General features: G+C 43.3%; 1 protein-coding gene across 2 annotated transcripts in view; it reads right to left on the bottom strand.

Moving 5' to 3' along the window:
• PXDN (peroxidasin) overlaps positions 1–17364 on the bottom strand; it is a 158523-nt gene that overhangs the window by 89549 nt on the left and 51610 nt on the right. Inside the window, exons 3-4 of one of the 2 annotated variants that reach the window (XM_090032778.1) lie at positions 16512–16583; positions 3195–3266 (exon numbers count right to left, since the gene is read on the bottom strand). In XM_090032778.1, the coding sequence (XP_089888904.1) occupies positions 3195–3266; positions 16512–16583 (144 nt within the window). The remainder of the gene's footprint in view (positions 1–3194; positions 3267–16511; positions 16584–17364) is intronic. The other variant, XM_090032788.1, reaches the window with a different exon arrangement.

Raw genomic sequence — 17364 nt, 5'->3', positions numbered from 1 at the left:
GCTTGGGGTTCAGATGCCACCGAGTTTTGCATGCCCTTAGCCATAAGGCCCATGCAACAAACAAGGGAGGAGACTCCCATTTCCATAAACTGGGCTTAAAGCCGCTGTATCTCGGCGGGTACTGAATCACGCCAGAAGAGCAGTTCTCCCAGGTAGCACTTCAGGAAAACTGCCTTCCTGGACACAGACACAAGGTATTTCCCCTAACAGGTTAAGAAGCCACTTCGTTTACTTAGAGAGAGTATAAGCTATTTATGATATTAGTCAAAAGCCGAAAGGGTTATGATTTACCATATAGACCACTGAACTGGGCCCCACCAGAGTCAACAGCAATTCAAATCATGGTGATCCTGCAGCTCAGCACTGTTCAGTATGTGTGGGTACTCCAGATACCCCCACAAATGATCCATGTGCTTATTACTGTCCACTCATGACTGAAACCAGGTGTTCTTATCATGAATCCTCAGATCCTTCAAAAATGTATATACAGATGAGGGATAGAGCAACCTGGTCCAGCTTCACCTCACAGTAAAGAAGCAGGAATCACTGGGAATGGGAAAGAAAAGTGAAGCTCAGCTGTGGGAGTGAAGACAAAGTCAAAATGCATGCAATGTAGTGGCTCACCATGACCTAAAAGAGAGCTGACACTAAGGGTAACTGTGCTTAATGGGCACCATGATGCATCTTATTCAGATAAGTTGCACTAACCTATTCTTTTGCTATGCTCCCATCAACATGTTTGCCCTATGTGGGCCAAGTACTTTATCGTCATTCTCTGTGCTGACTGTTTAATCAGCTTCATAGTTGGTTTCCATTACTGTGCATATGCTGCTTTTAGAAGTAGGGGCCCCACGTTACCCAGTGCCTTCTTCTTACTTCTTATGTATTTGAACAGAGGGCAGGAAAACAGACCTTACGACGACAGGCTGAGAGCTCTTCAGCATGGAAAAGCACAGGCTCAGGGGTGATCTGATGGCCACCTATAAGTTTATCAGAGGTGACCACCAGTATCTGGGGGAATGTTTGTTCACCAGAGCGCCCCAAGGGATGACAAGGTTGAACGGTCATAAACTACTACGAGACCATATGTCAGGCTGGACATAAGGAAAAAATTCTTTACTGTCCGAGCCCCCAAGGTCTGGAACAGCCTGCCACCAGAGGTGGTTCAAGCACCTACATGGAATACCTTCAAGAGCAAACCGGATGCTTATCTTGCTGGGATCCTATGACCCCAGTTGACTTCCTGCCCTTTGGGCAGGGGGCTGGGCTAGATGACCTTCCGAGGACCCTTCCAGCCCTAATGTCTATGAAATTATGAAAAAGGACTTTCTATTATCCTTAATTCTGGTTGTTAGCCCTAGCTCCATCTCTGCCTTGGCCTTCCTAACAGCTTCCCTGCAGTCCTGAGCAATGGAGATGTAATCCTCCTTGGTGTTAGCCCCATGCTTCCACTACTTGTACATCTCCTTTTTTGCCTTCAGGCATCCCTGGATGCCTTTGCTGAGCTATGGGAACTTCTTAGCACTCCTGCCCCCCTTGGTACGCATTGGGACTGACTCCCTTTGAGCTTGGAGGATCACCTCCTTGAGGAAGAACCACCCGTTTTGGACTCCCAAGCTCCAAGACCCCAATGCCTCTCCTACTAACCTTCTTAGCTTACAGAAGTCAAGGACCTCTGCCTTGCTGTTTGTTTTCACTACCCTGCACTGGATAGTAAATTCCAGCAGGCAATGATAACTGTCACCCAGGTGGTTGAGTACCTGCAGACCCCTCACCAGGTTGTCGCCTCTGGCAAGGACCGAGTCCAGCAAGGCATTTTCCCTGGTGAAACTATGCACCTCCTGGGTTAGGTGGAGGTCCTGTATCCTGGCTAGGAACCTATGTGAGTGATTGGACCTGGCTCACTGCTTCTCCCAGCAGATGTCTGGGTAGTTTAGGTCACTCATGACAATCACATCCCTTGACTTTACAGCCTCCATGAGCCGACCTGAGAATTCCAGGTCCAGCTCATCCCTCTGGTACTAGTAAAAATGTACATGCCTACAGCCTTTCAGATGGAGTTTCAGACATCTAATAGGTTAACATTCTATAAAGAAAAGAAGATTGCCACAAAACTCTGATCAGAATGCTGCAGTAGCTGGCTTTAGATTGGGAGAAGAAGGAAGAAAAAAGCATTTAGGAGACATTTAGCATATTTTATAAAAAACCAGTTCCTTTAAAATAAAATACCCAGCACCCTATAAAATATATGTATATTGATTATGAGTGCCTTTTCTAAAGGGTTATTTTCTTACACACATATTTTAATGGACACTAGTTGTAAATCTCAGAATGCTTATTACCTGTACAGAGAAATATCTGAATTACAGGAACTCACTCTACAAAACAAAACTTCCCCGCAAAACCATTGGAATTTAAAGACACAGGACTTACAATAGTATCTATGTAGCTGCTGTTGTTTCCAACTCTCCTGCCCTTAAATATGACATGCTGACATATTTTCTGGTTTTAAAAGTTATGTATGACCAAACACATAACTAAAATAAATATGATCTTTTTTATCATTTTACTGATGCATTTCATTCTAGGGACATTTTTCACTCAAACATTTTTTGTGAACTTTCCTAGCAGACAACTGAAAATTATTTAAATACTTTCCCCATGATTGACAGTGAGGTTCTCTCTTTATTCCCCTTCTACATATGGCAATAACTAACTACATATGTATCAATAGGATTAGTATGTTAATTTAAAACTATTTAAATAAAAGTACTGAAATAAACTGCAGGGACGTAAGCCAGTTTTCATTTATAATGATATAAAACAAAAGTAACTCTTCTGTAGTCAAAGGAGTTTTATCACTCAAAAGATCTAGGTATGTAAAATGAGAACTGGATCCCAACTTTCTAGTCAACACACTTGTCCGTGATTATGCTTCTTTTCCTTGTCTACTACACAGCACAGTGGAACAACTGGAATGTAAATCACAAACAAAAGACAAACATAGAAATGAAGACTTTGACAGAGATCATTTTTGGTTTTTCACATGCAAATGATCATAGAATTTTTTTTACTAATATCCCATTCAGAGCAGACGTGCAAGGCATGCAGGCAGAAAAATAATTACAAAGGCGTGCACTTTTCTTTGATAGGCAACCCAAGAGATGACAGCACAGAAGAGAAAAGGCACTTACAGTTGTTCTAGAGAGGCAAGTCCTTTAAATGCTTGCCTGTCAATTGACTGGATTTCATTCTTGTACAAATAGCTGAAACAAGAAACAATCAGTAATATTAGTACATAAACTAGAGCTACATTAAGTTGGAAAAGAAGAATTAAGTTGGCACGTGGAGATAGTTTTTCCAACTACACATTAGAAAACAAAACAAAACAAAACACAACACATGTAGACACCAAAAATACTTTGATTCCTCGATAAATGGTCCTCTCAACTGCTAGAAAAGGAACAGATTGGGCCTTGCAGGCCTTTATACCAGTGCTGGTGAGCTGATGTTCAGTTGACTCTGTCTTGTCCTTCTGGAGGTTCTCCAGACCCTAATTTCTTCTTGAGCTTGTGGTATGTTCCCCTACATTCATCTGGATAAAGTGTAGCTTCCAAAAACCATAGGCCTTCAGTTTTATGTTTTTCTTTCTAATACTTGGTTTGCAAACTGGACCAAAAAATAAAGAAGTTATAGAGCTCTTTAGATTATAATCTACCAAATTTTGAAATACTCATAGATGCATGCGTTTCAGAATATCAAGCATCTTATATTTGTTTCTTCACTTTAGGGGCAAGGATGCTAGGCATCCATTGGTACCCACATGTGTGCTAACCAGACTCTACACATATGAGCACCTATTTGTGAATGTATGTCGTGTCGTTCGTTCATCTCCCAGAGAATGAAATTAAAAACTTCCAAGATGAATCAACGCAAACATCTGTATTTATTATGTTTGATAGGTTCTAGTTAAAAGTTTATAATATCTAATGCTACTGACAGCTAAGATAAATCCCTATGTTCTCAAAAAATATGAGAGTTTAATAGCTGAAGCCAAATGTACACAATTATCAACTGTACTTTTTCCATGAAATCACCCTGAAACTAACCGCTTTGGCTTTAATATCATTAGCTTTTGTTATCAAGGTAAATGCTGTCTTCAGTTTTTTGGCAGATTGATTGGAATAGAATTCATTAGACATTTTATACTATGGATGGCAGAAAAGGTAATCCAGACTTTGATGTACTAATGTTGGCTCTCATTTTGACAACAGACTGACTCATTTGAGCAGCTTCCTGATGATATACAGTATATTCTTGGCAGATTTGTCAACATGGTTTCCAAGCTGAAAATACTGGAAAATTCCACCCAACACACAAGATGAAATCCTGGCCCTAATAAGATCAAGGGGAGTTTTTCCATTGACTTCAACAGGGCCAAGATTTCATTTTAGGTCTGTAAAAGAGCAACATTTAGGAACATCAAGTAGGCCTTATAACATTGACTTTAGGGACTTTCCAGATGCAGCAGCACAATTCTTATATGTTTTGCATTTATGATTTTCAATTCATCCATTTAACCATCTTAAAAGGTGGAATAGAATCTAACCTTTACTGTCTTCCCTTAATTAGCTTCAAAATCCTGGTGCACACATGAACCTCAATATTCATGTGAAAGGAGGGTACACACTGTAAATGAATTGTGGTCTGGGCAGATTCAGGATTTTCACTTTATATGCAGAGATGCCATTTGCAGGTAAGGAAAAGTTATTTTGTTTCAGAGTTGCCAATTTGGGGGATCATGGTAATTAACAAAATCTCTCTTTTCATCTTATCCTTATGCATTTAAGTTCCTATTTTTCCTGCTATCCAAGTATTTTACATACATAATTTTCCATATGTTCTTCATCTTGTGGATCCTTAAAAAGCACTAGTCAAGCAAGCTGAACCAGACAAAATAACAGAGAAAAGGACAAAACAAAATAGTGACCAGTATTGTTTGGGCTGAGGGAGCTGATGTAATGAGAACTTGAAAGATCTGCTAGCCATTTCACCGCAGACCAGAGGAGGAATAGTATTTCCTATCTATCTCCTACAGCAGTGGTTCTCAACCTTTTTTGTACCAGGACCCATTTGTAAACATCAATGAGCAGTCTTGATCCAGTGTCCCCCACTCCCGACCCACTGCCCCCTACCCCCAAGTCCCACTCCCACAGTGTGCTGGGGGGAAAGGATGGAGGCGCTCCAAGTACCCCCTTGCAGGCTGGAATTCTGCCAGCCTGCAAAGGAAAAGCCACAGGTTTCCCATGTTATTTCTCCCTTAAAGAAGAATCCATTTTTAAAGTCTGCTGATCAATTTTTAAAGTTTGTTCATGACCCTTTCATATATTCTCAAGACCACCTTTCGGGTTGCAACCCACAAGTTGAGAAACACTGTCCTAGAGCTTACTGCAGGCCCTTCTGGTCTGACCTTAAACTATGCCAGGACATACATTTATATACCCTTCAGCAGCAGTCAAAGAATACTTAAGTGACCCTACTTCATTGTGTGCTCTCTCTCTGAAGACCCTGACTACATCTACACTGTACACAATGCATTTCAGAGCATCATCCTCAAACACACTGTGCTACTGTAGGAGGGCAGCTTCCTAACCTGGAAGAAGGTCAACTATGTCTAAGGCACAAAGATGTCTAATCAACATGGGGACAGTAAGTGACATGATCACTCATTGGTACTAATTAGTCCACTCAAAGTGCCACACAAATACAACTACTGTTTTCCTGTTAGAAAGCACCCTATCTGAAGCAACACAGGGTGCTTAAAGATGCCTCGGTGGAGCACAGTGTATTTACTGGATTGTGGCCTATAACTCATACCAATCCACAATGTTTAAAAGGACCATGTGCTGTAACAAATATACTAGCTATACCAGCCCTTACAAACCAGAGCTCTTTAATAACGTATTTAAGAAGAAATAGAATGACATGAACAGTGAGACAGAAAATTCATAGTAACGTAGCAACTAAATTTACACAAATCTATGAAAAGTCAAAACACTCTGGAGAAGAACCCAAAATGTTTAACAAGCTCTTTTAAACTCAACTGTTTCCAGTATCTGGAGCCTTGCAAATATAGTTCTGTTCTTTAACAAGCATACCCTCCGAAGTTATCCTAGTCTTAATAAAAGTGTAATTCAGGACACAGCAATTATGACTATTTATAAATACTTTAATCTATTAAAACATCAAACTATAAGAATGTTGCTAATGATGGATAAAGCACTGAATTAAAATGAATTGAGATTATATTTAACTAGTCTTATAAAATATTTTATACTGCCATTATTACTTGCTTTCTGTACACCTGCAAAGACTTATGCCACTTCCAGAAACACAAGAAAGGATGATTCCTGTCCAGCATACTTCACAAAGCAAAGCAGACAGACAGGTAAGCAAACAGAGGGAAGAGATGGAGAAAAAAGAGATTATATATGATCTGAGCCTTCAAGAGGCCAATAAAAAGATTCAGTGTAGAAAGCACAGCAGAAGTGGGCTTTTAAGAGGGGCTTAAAAGTGGATATATGCTGTGCAGACAAAGTTTAAAAGGTCACATTACATATAGGAGGTTGTTCAAAGACAGACAGAGGTGATTGTTCAGGACGCTTGCCAGCAAATAATAAAGGATGATAATGTTCAAAGCCAGTGATGCAAAACTTAATGGGTGAGTATAAGGAAGGAAGGAAGACATACAAAAAACTAGAACTCTTGGGTCCAAAAGGAAGGAAGAAAGACTTATATAGACCCATAAAGAGATTATCAGTATAAATCTGTGATGACGCCGGATGAGGAGGTACCTGGTGGATTCAGAGGAAACTGATGTGATCATGCCATCAAACACTGAGAGCATCAGCAGCTACATTTTATATGCACTAGTTAGGAGAGGAGAGGAGAGGAGAGGAGAGGAGGATATAACACTAGTTTCCCTTAACACACCTTTTCTTCCCCTGCACTCTCTACCTTTCAAAACCCTACCACTTATTCTATCCCTTCTGCTTTGTTAGAAGCTTTCTCCATGTTCCTGTCACCTTCATTATTTTAATGTTCTTGTGCCTAGATTCAGACCACTCACTGCTCACTCAGTTAACATGTCCATGTTCTGTTGCTGGATTAAATCTTTTCCCAGATTAAAACAGACCATTTCATCCTTGGTCTTAATTCCTTGTTTGGCTTCCTGTCTACTGCTTCATAATCAGGCCCTTTGTTTCTAATGATAAGGTCATTTGTAACCTTACTCTTACCTACATATCTATAAAGCTAGGGACAGACACTCAAAAAGCCTTAGCCTGAATTGATTCAGTCTTTGCAGATTAGCCTAATCTGCTAGGCTGAACTGGTTTATAACTGCACAGACATCCCAAACATACAGGCAAAGGTCTGCACTGGCTCAGGCTAGAAGCTGGGGGTTGCTAGACCAGCCCTCCTGTTCCTTCCACGGTACTGAGCTGAGGGGGACGTGGCCAGACCTCTACAGGATGCTTTGATTAGCCCAACAGGGAATTGATAACAGTGGTTCTAACCCCCTAAGTCAGTGTCTCTCACCCCATTAAGGAAACAAGAGGGACATTGTCAGCTAGCTGTTGATTCTGCCTGTTAGTTCTACAAGGACCGTAGCCAGCATGTGGTCTGCTAGCTAATACACAGATACCTCCTCAGCAAGACAAAGGGGAGGAGGGAATTCCTCCTTAGCAGGGAGTGATGATGGGGACAGGGGGAGCAGCCTCCGGTCTGTGCCAGAACTGGAGCCAGGGAGTAGAAGGGAGTGGCCAGCTCTGCTGTGGACCAGAGCCCCACCCAGCCCAGAGAGTATGCCAGGATGCTGGGGTAGTCTGATTTAATTTAAGCCAGCAAGGGGTCTGAGACAGACATTGCATAAACCAGTTTGGGCCAAATCAGTTAAGTCTGATACTACATTCGACCAGGTTTCTCTCAAACCAGTTTCAGCCATATTTAAACTGGTTTATGTACACTGAACATCCATTCTGTTATAGATTTAAATCAGTTTCTGATCACTTAACCCAGTTTGTGTGTAATGTCTGTCCCTAGCCTTAAAGTTTTTTCTACCAGTTTACTCTGAAACTCTCACCTATCATTTCACCTTCCACATCCCCCTTTCTGCCACTAGCTTTATTCAGTGTACTACATTACATTAGTATCCACATCCTTTTCTCTCATATCTACAAAGGAAAGTAGTCCACTACAGCATTACAGAAATCTAAATAAACACATTACATTTATTTTTTGTCAATCTTTCTGTACCAGTGCCAACTAATTTACCAGAGATGAATACAGATACAAATACCATGATGCCCAACAAAAACATTGCTCGGAAATGGTAAAACATACTGCATATCTATTATTTACCTCATATGGAGACAACGTTTGAATCTTTGTTTTAAATAGTGGTGTTTACATGCTCTCTTCCAGAGGGAGACCATATAGTCTGAACAACAGACATGGGAATTGGCTGTACTTTAGGCAAGGTTTGGATTATAGGCAGTTATTTTGGTGATAAAGAATACCATCCAGAACCAAGTACTTCAAACTGAAATTAAAAGGAAATAAGGCAGCATGCATATACATTCATGTGCATGTGCATATATGCACATATGTATGCACATGTGCACGTGCACACACAGACATGCACACACTTAGTATCAAAGCAAAATAAACATTTTCCTAACTGCAAAGAAATTAATTTCTGCTCTACTTTTCCGAGTTATATTGTTAAACTGGCTAATATAGAGATCCCATGTCAAATACTGTAACACTGTGACGACACCAATGATTCACCGTAACCACATCAATGATTTCAAAAACAACAATGCAAACTAGTTTGACACTTACAAAAATAAAACAAGCATGTATTTTTTTTCTTTTCTTTCATTTTATAAAAAAAAGATAGGATAGAATGTGGAGAAAAAAACAAATTTCTGATATATTTATTACTTTAAGTATACAGAAAATTTATCAGCCTTTATCACTTGTTCTTTATAAACTTTTAATATTGAAAGTTAAAATATTTCTAGTTGTCCTTGTCACGCCACTCTCCTTCAGTCCCTTTAACTTTCTTTCTAGGGAACAGTATAGGAGGAAGCACCAAGACAACTTTCAGAAAGAAATACCCAGTATGGCAATTTTACATTTTTGAGATCTCCACGAAAATCTGCAGGAAAAAAGTCTTATCCCATGTAAAATAAAACATTTAAAGTTCAGCCAAAACTCATTTTCTCTCCGGGGTAAATATTGACCTTACTTATTCAAATACTATCATTTAGTGATTTTTTTTTTTTTAAATTCAAAATAAAAATTCATGCAGATTTTCTCAACTGGTAAACATCTGCTCATGAAATCAACTGCATAACCTTAGGCCCCAACTCTAAAAAAAACTCAAGTGGCTTCACACATGAATTATCTAATTGAATTCAGAGGAACTAATCAAATATAGAAAGTTACTCATGTTTGTAGGTACTTCCAAAATTAAGCCCTGCCTTAGGGCTCCTGAAAAATAACTCTCTTCACCCCACTCTTAAATTATCTCTTAAGAAATAATTAACTCTCTTCACTCCACCCCTCTTAAAATAGCCCATTTATCTTTCTGGGATTAATGGACTATCTTTGCTTCCCTTTGTTTAGAAGATGGGTTTTTAACTTTTTTTTAATAAGTGTACCCCGGCAGCTGGACAGAGAGCAGAGAGTGGCACGCGGCCAGGTAAGTAGCAGGGGGAGTGCACGGTGAGATGCAGAGCAGTGGTAATGAGAGGTGGTGGGTGGCAGCCGCCACCACCAGGTGCAAGTTTCCCACTCCCCCCTGGGCATCTGGTCAGCCAGGCAGCATCTGTGCAGCCCACAGAGGTGTGCCGTTGCCATTGCCCTTGCCCTCTCCCCAGCCCTGCTCGTGGGAAGCGCAGCACGGGGTGGTGGGAGGCAATGCTCCTTCCCTGCCTGCCTGACTGCAAGTATTCCATAGGGCCTTCCCTAGTACCCCCAGGGGCACCTCCGGTTGACAACCCTTGGTTTAGAACACTGCTGACATCTGCTTAGTAAACTGAAATGGTCAAAGCACTCTTAGTACATTGATACAACATAACCAAATTGTTCCAATTTAACATATTAAGAATCCACATTAACCATTACTTCTGGTATTTCTTCTGTTCCTGCTCTACTGTTGTATGTTTACACTACATTCCAAAGTGAAATAATTGAAGTTCAAAAACGTAAGTGTAAAACAAATCTTATATAAGGTTAGGTTAACAAAACAGAGGCCACTGACAACTTCCATGTTTTTAACTGACATGTCACATCCAAAATTTTTAGGGAAGAAAAGGAAAAGACCTTCCCCTCAACAGTGAAGTTGGGTGTATCTACACATGCAATTAATGCTATACAAGTTTACTGAGCAGTATATTACTGCGCAGTAAGACAGCCCTGCAGCGTGCTGGCACAGCCCACTCCAACTCTGTCATCAGAACCTTTGCCCACTGTGCAATGGCTCCTGTTTGCTACCCTATTCACCCTGCCTCCCCACCATGCTGCGCAGCCATGTGGCCAGGCTCACCACTGTGTATGAGGCCCCCAGCTCCTATACAGACACTGATCAACCCCTGGCCCTCTGCCCAGCCCCTAGCTCCTGTGGCTCCAGTCCCACCGCCTGTGGGCCTGCCCAGCCAGCAAATACTGGTGGCTGCATATTGTTCAGTGCACCTGGGATGACAAGTAGTGGCTAGACTCATTCCAGATGGCCTGGTCCACCATCCAGGAGCTCCCTGACCAGCTCTGCCTGCACCTGGAGTAGCAGGCCAACACCATGCAACTGTCCTTTCCTGTGGGGACCCACCCAGCTGTGTTCAAGCTAGCCACAACCACCAGTCTGAGCTGTTGACCACCTTTTCAACATGTGCAAGGTAACTGCTGGGGAGGCCATCCTGGAGGTCTGTGGCATCCTCCAGGACATGCTGGACACACCATGCTCTGGGTCAATGACCCCTGGAGGTGGTGCCAGAGTTCTGCAACCTGGCCTTCTCCCAGTGCGTCAGGGCCCTGGATGGGACCCATATCTCCCAGATCCACCCTGTGGCAACCGCCTGTACTGCAGTCAGCAGGGCTTTCATTCCATCATGATGTAGGCCATCCTCAACCACAACGGCACCTGTGAGCACCATCTGGGCTGGCAGGACCCATGATGCACACATTTTCTGGAACTCCACCCTGCCAGCTCTGATGGAGAGCAGGCTCTTTGCACCAGGGCTGCTGGACCTACAGCTGGGTGAGGTGACAGTTCCACCTATCATCAGAGACCTCAATTACCCACTCTTCCCCTGCCTCATGCAGCCGTACACTGGCCAGCTGGACCCCAGCCAGGCACGTTTCAACAGGTTCCCTGGGCTGGACCCACACACTGGTGGAGTACACTTTCAGTCACCTGAAAGGATGTTGATGCATCCTGACAGTCCACCTCGAGGTCGCATAGGGCAACATTCCCTGGGTCATCGTTGCAGCCTGTGTGCTGCATAACATCTGTGAGGCTCGGGCGGGAGCTCTTCCATGAGGTGTGAGTAGAGGCACAGCGGGAGCACCACCTACAGCAGCAGCAATAGCAACAAGGCCCCTCAGCGAGGCCTTAAGCAAGCTGCACACCTGACAGCAGGGGCCACGCCACCAAGTGGAAAAGGTGCTGGTGGACCACCTCCTCCTGCACCCCCTGCTATAGGACACATGGCCATAGACCCCATACTTACCGCACACCCCCAAGACCAAACTCACTGGGAAAAGTTTTCTGCAAAGCACATTATTCCCCTCCACAAACACAGACCCTGTCCCACCATCCCTCCCAAACAGATCCCATCCAACCCTGTTCTGAACAACAGAACCCCACCACAGCTGGTGCCTCTCCCTCACAGCTGAGGATGACACTACTGCTGGCATCAATGCTCTTCTCCACATGTGAGAGGCCCGTAATTGCCTAGCTGAGGGGGCACTGGCTGCTCAAAGTTTTGCATTTACTCCCACCTCCATGCATATTGCAGGGGGGAAATTCAGGGGCCCAAGGGGAGCTCAGCCCTGGTGAGGAGGGAGGGGTGGGGGCAGGGCTGGGAGCAAAGGTAGGGGTGGAGAGGGGAGGGCCCTTATCCCAGTGCAGGGCTTACTGGGTGGGTGTGACCAGTATGCCTGGTGGTCTGAGTCTGTCCCCACTGATGGTGAGGATGTGTGGCTCCTACACGGAGGTGCTGGACAATGCCATGGACAGAGACCACGGCAGGACATGCTCCTGGCACCCCGAGGGATCCTCCCCCTACTGAGGCGGAGGCTTTGACTTTGGCCATACTCGAGAACATGGCACAGCTCTGCGGAACACAGATGTGGTTTAGCTGCTGCATAAAGGCCATGGTTCTGCAGGCAGTCCCCAAGCAGCAGTTGTGGTCAGTGACGCAGACCTACTATGCCCATAGTGCCTTGACCTTTATGCAGCGCTGGTGTGCCAATTGGTCATGCTGGTACTCCCGCATGCGGCCCACCACGGCCTCATAGATGTGGTTGTTGGAGTGCCCAACCCCGGTGAATTGGCTCTAGCCCCAACCCACAGCACCACGAGGTCCACAGTCTTAAGCTGGGACCAGTTAGGCCTCTAGGACACAGTGTGGCATCAGGGATGACGCCAGGGTCCATGCAGGCTGCTGCGCACTAACAGGGGGCCACTTCTCCAGAACCCTGTGGCTAGAAGCAGGCGGCACAGGCCCTTGGGGTCACTGCAGGGTTTTAAAGGCCTGGCTGAGGCAGGCAAAGAGCTGCCCCAGGCCTGGGGCTGGAGAAGCTCTGAGTCCCGTGGCCCTGGGGTTAGCCTGATGGTGGCCCCTTGTGGTGGGGCTAACTGGAAACAAATCTGCTCCTGGCTGGCATCTACACATACTATATTGTGCTAACTATGGCACAGTCAATTATTTGCAGGTAGTAATATTAACCATGCAGTAGACTAATTTACTGCACAGTAAGTGCCTGCACATGGAGATGGCAGCACTTTACTGCACAGTAAATTAATCTACGAAGCAGTATAGCATCTTGTGTAGATGTGCCCATTGAACATCTAAAGCAAAAATGGAAGATAAACACAGTAGAAAACTCAGGACGGGGTAGTCAAATGCATTTGTTTTCAAACTTTCATTGAAAACAACAGAGATACGCATTCAACTTAGTCTCAGTTAGTACACACTGATAAGAAACCAGAAAGCACTTAAACATAAGAAAACTACACATTACAGGCTTGCCTGTACAGAGAAATTATTCTGTACAGAGAAATTATTGTGTGGTTAGTTAGAGTGTTAATTTACACTACACTAGCTACTCTGCAGTAATTTCCCACGTGGATACTCTTAGGGCACACTAAGAATGCCTTTGTGTGAGATTACCCACTCCACTGAACCTGGTCCTAAATTACTACAGCATTTTAATTTTTCACTCCATTTCACTGCACAGTAGAGTCCTTGTGTCAATAAGCACTAGGTCCATATAATAGAGAGGCCGGTCATTGACTTCATGAGTTCTCTGGGGACAGACTGGGGAATTAAAATTCCCAATTTATAATTAGGAAAATGATCATCACTACAACTAAAAATTGGAGGCAGATCGGGGGGGGGGGGATTGGTTTCCCTGGGTAGGGGCACTGTCAGCAGCTGAAGTGAGTCCTCTCTTGACCCCAACTGTTTGTTTCTGTATCTTCAGGGTGGAGGGCAGTGGTGGCCAGCTATGAGCATGCTGTGAGGAGGTGGGGAGCAGTTACAACTCTAGCCCCACCTACCCCATTGTTGGGAGCCATGAGGGGCAAGGTTAGAACTGTTTAGGAGGGATTTTGAGGAGTACGGGCTCCTGGGGACCATGAGAATATAGATGGAGTGTCATGGATACCAAAGGGCTTTTGTGGGGAGGAGAACCTCTTGGGTGAGGGATGCAGGGTAAGGAGGGACTGGAGTATTATGGGGGCAGGGAGGTGTAAGTGGAAAATGGGATGGGGTGGCGGTGAAATGGGATGTGAAGAGGGTTGGGAGCAAGGGGCATTGTGTGTGAGAGAGGTCCAGGGGGTGTGAGGGGCAGCAGTGAGCTTTGAATGCTAAGAGGCAGGGGAGGGCCCAGTATGGTGTGAGGGGAATGGTTGGATAATGGGGGACACAGTAGAGCCAGAAGGCATTTGTGGGGCCTCCTGTACCACTTTGAAGGCAAAGCAGTGAGTGGCACTTTGGGGCCATGGTGGATTGTCTAGAGGACTCACGTGCAGACAGCAGCTCTGTCTGACCAGGCCTGGGGAGAAACATCTGTACCCCGCCTAGCACCAGGTGCCTGCTCGACCCTGGAGCTGGCAATCAGAATCCATTATATTTGTTTTTGCTTCAATCATAAACTGAATAATATAGCGCTAGGACTCTAGCATATTAATAAAGCTTCTAATTTCATTTTAATTGTAGTGGGCACACTAGAAGGAAGCATCAGGCTACAATCAGACCTAGACATGTTACAAGGGTGGGCGGATGAGAATAGGATGGGTTTCAACACAGACAAGTGCAAGGTGATGCACCTGGGGAGGAACAACTGGCACCATACCTACAGGTTGGGGAACTCCCCTCTTGTCAGCATGGAGGCAGAAAAGGATCTTGGAGTCATCATTGACTCCAAGATGAACATGGGTCGGCAGTGTGGGGAGGCAGTCAGGAAGGCCAAATGCACGTTGGCATGCATCCACAGATGCATCTCGAGCAGGTCCAAAGAGGTGATCCTCCCCCTCTATGAGGCACCGGTTAGGCCGCAGCTGGAGTACTGCCTCCAGTTCTGGGCACCGCACTTCAAGAGGGATGTGGACAGCATGGAGAGGGTCCAGAGGAGGGCCACTCGCATGATCAGGGGACAGCAGGGCAGGCCCTAGGAGGAGAGGCTACGGGACCTGAACCTGTTCAGCCTCCAAAAGAGAAGGCTGAGGGGGGATCCAGTGGCCTGTTATAAATTAGTTAGGGGGGATCAGCAGGCATTGGGGGAGTCACTATTCCCCCGAGCACCGCCAGGAGTGACCAGGAATAATGGTCACAAGCTGGAAGAGGGCAGGTTTAGGCTAGATATCAGGAAGCGCTACTATAACCATCAGGGCGGCTAGGATCTGGAACCAACTTCCAAGAGAAGTGGTGCTGGCTCCTACTCTGGGGGTTTTTAAGAGGAGGTTGGATGAACATCTTGCTGGGGTCGTTTGACCCCAGTACTCTTTCATTGCATGGCAGGGGGTCGGACTAGATGATCTACTCAGGTCCCTTCCGACCCTAGAAACTATGAAACTATGAAAAATATACATTGTGTGATGTGAAGATGCATCACACCTCCTGAACCCCTCTTTTCAAAATACTAGATCCACTCATGCTAAAAATAACACCAGAGAATAAAATTAAGTGCCGTTTTAACCTACAGAAAAAACTATACGAATAAAGTTAAGAGATATTTATTTTCCCCACACGCAATCATATAGGGATATATGGATACAGATGGTTCATAGCTCAGTACTGAGCACTCCAAAATGGAAAATTCAACCAATCTGAATCATTTCATACTTTCTTTTTGAATTTAAAACATGGTTTCACAAAAAGGGTATACAATCCCACCCTTCTTAACACTTTCGGGATAATAATTTATAAAGTATTCAATATCTCAAAAGCAGCAGAATGAAACATTTACCACAAAATACAAATCCAATTTGAAGAAGCAGCTTAAGAAACTGGAGGAAAACTCTATGTCTATGTCTGTTTAATCTTATTTGCAAAGTCTGATTATATAATCAGGCAGCTCTTTTATTGAATATCTTTTGCTAATCTGGATAATCGAGGTACTTGCTACCTTCCTTAAAATAGGATAAAAATGGTGTTCACCATCCTAAAAATGTTGGACTCCCCATGGTTAACTTCTATAATCTCTGTAACCTTGAACCCACAGTGAAAGCAATTATTTACATAAGCCTTTAAATTCTCTTAAGAATAAAACTAAGTATAATACAAATGAAAAGAAAGCATCTTTCAGAATTTTTTTTGAATTTTGAAATGGTTGATGTATGAAGCAGGGGACTTTAGGCTTGAATTTTCCAAGAAACTTGAGTGAAGTTTGCTCCTACCTCCCTTAAAAATCCAAAGCTCAATAGAAATACTCTGTAAATTTCCTTTGAAATTTCTATTGTAACTAGTATTTCCAGTTACTACTGTAGCTGGATTCCAAACAGCAATATGCAAGTAAGTCTCAGTATCATTATAACAACCCCCAAACCATCTATTTACATACACACCTCTAGCCTCAGTAGCTGAAAATCATATTTAAAGATTTTAAAGATTTTCATAGCAGTTCACCACCTGAGGATGTAAGTCAAATTAAATTGTAATTGGTTTTCCCCATTTCTGAAATCATCAATTGATATAAAGATCAGAGTTATTTAAACTTACAGATATTTTAGATTTTCAAGGTCTACAAATGCTTCATTAGGTATCCTTTTAATCTGATTGTTGTTCAGAAGCCTATAAAAAGGAAAATAATACATAAGTTGTTACAACAGATTTTTTAATAAAAAGGATACCGAATATTTTGACAATATAACAATGTTTGAACAAGCCAAACATTAAAACCCACATTTAAAAAAACAAAAACAAATTTGCGGCATATCTATAATTGCTACCCAAAATAAAATAGATGTTTTTGTGGCTACTCTCTTTTAAACCCAAGCATGTTTGGATATTTCCATACAAAAACATTTAGGGAGCAAGATTAAAAGCTTTTAAACTACATTTGCTTAGCAGTTCCTTGAATTGGGACAGGAGTGTCCTCAACATATTGCAGGATTAAATCTAAAAATGCTTAGAGACAATGTTTTTAAAAAGAAAAAAATTACATTGTCCATGTAAGCAAGACCTGGTTTCATGCAGGTTAAAGATGCAAGAGAAAAAAACCCTCTACCAACTGCTCCTCTAGAGCACTTGCACACATTCAGGGAGGCTACTCTGACGTGCTATAAACCAACAGTGCTAAGGCACTATTGCACCATATTATTAGGCTACTGTGCAGTAGCGTCGCTAAAAGGCATTTGCCAGCGCTACTGCTGCACAGTAACTCCAGTTACTGCACATTTATTTACTACCTGATTATACAAATACTAAATAAATGTGCAGTACCACTGAGCAGTAGCATCTCATGTAGATGTGCCCAGTGTGAAGTGGGTCTAATGAAAAGAAGCAAACTCAAAATAAACAACTTGATCCTCACTTGAGAGAACTCTTTGCAACAGGGACCTTCTTGCTATTA

Source organism: Crocodylus siamensis, chromosome 1 (genome assembly GCF_052110815.1).
Source record: "Crocodylus siamensis isolate JL-2025a chromosome 1, ASM5211081v1, whole genome shotgun sequence".
Classification (NCBI taxonomy): domain Eukaryota; kingdom Metazoa; phylum Chordata; order Crocodylia; family Crocodylidae; genus Crocodylus; species Crocodylus siamensis.
Note: the sequence above shows the minus strand (reverse complement) of the source record. Positions and strands in the feature narration are given on the sequence as shown.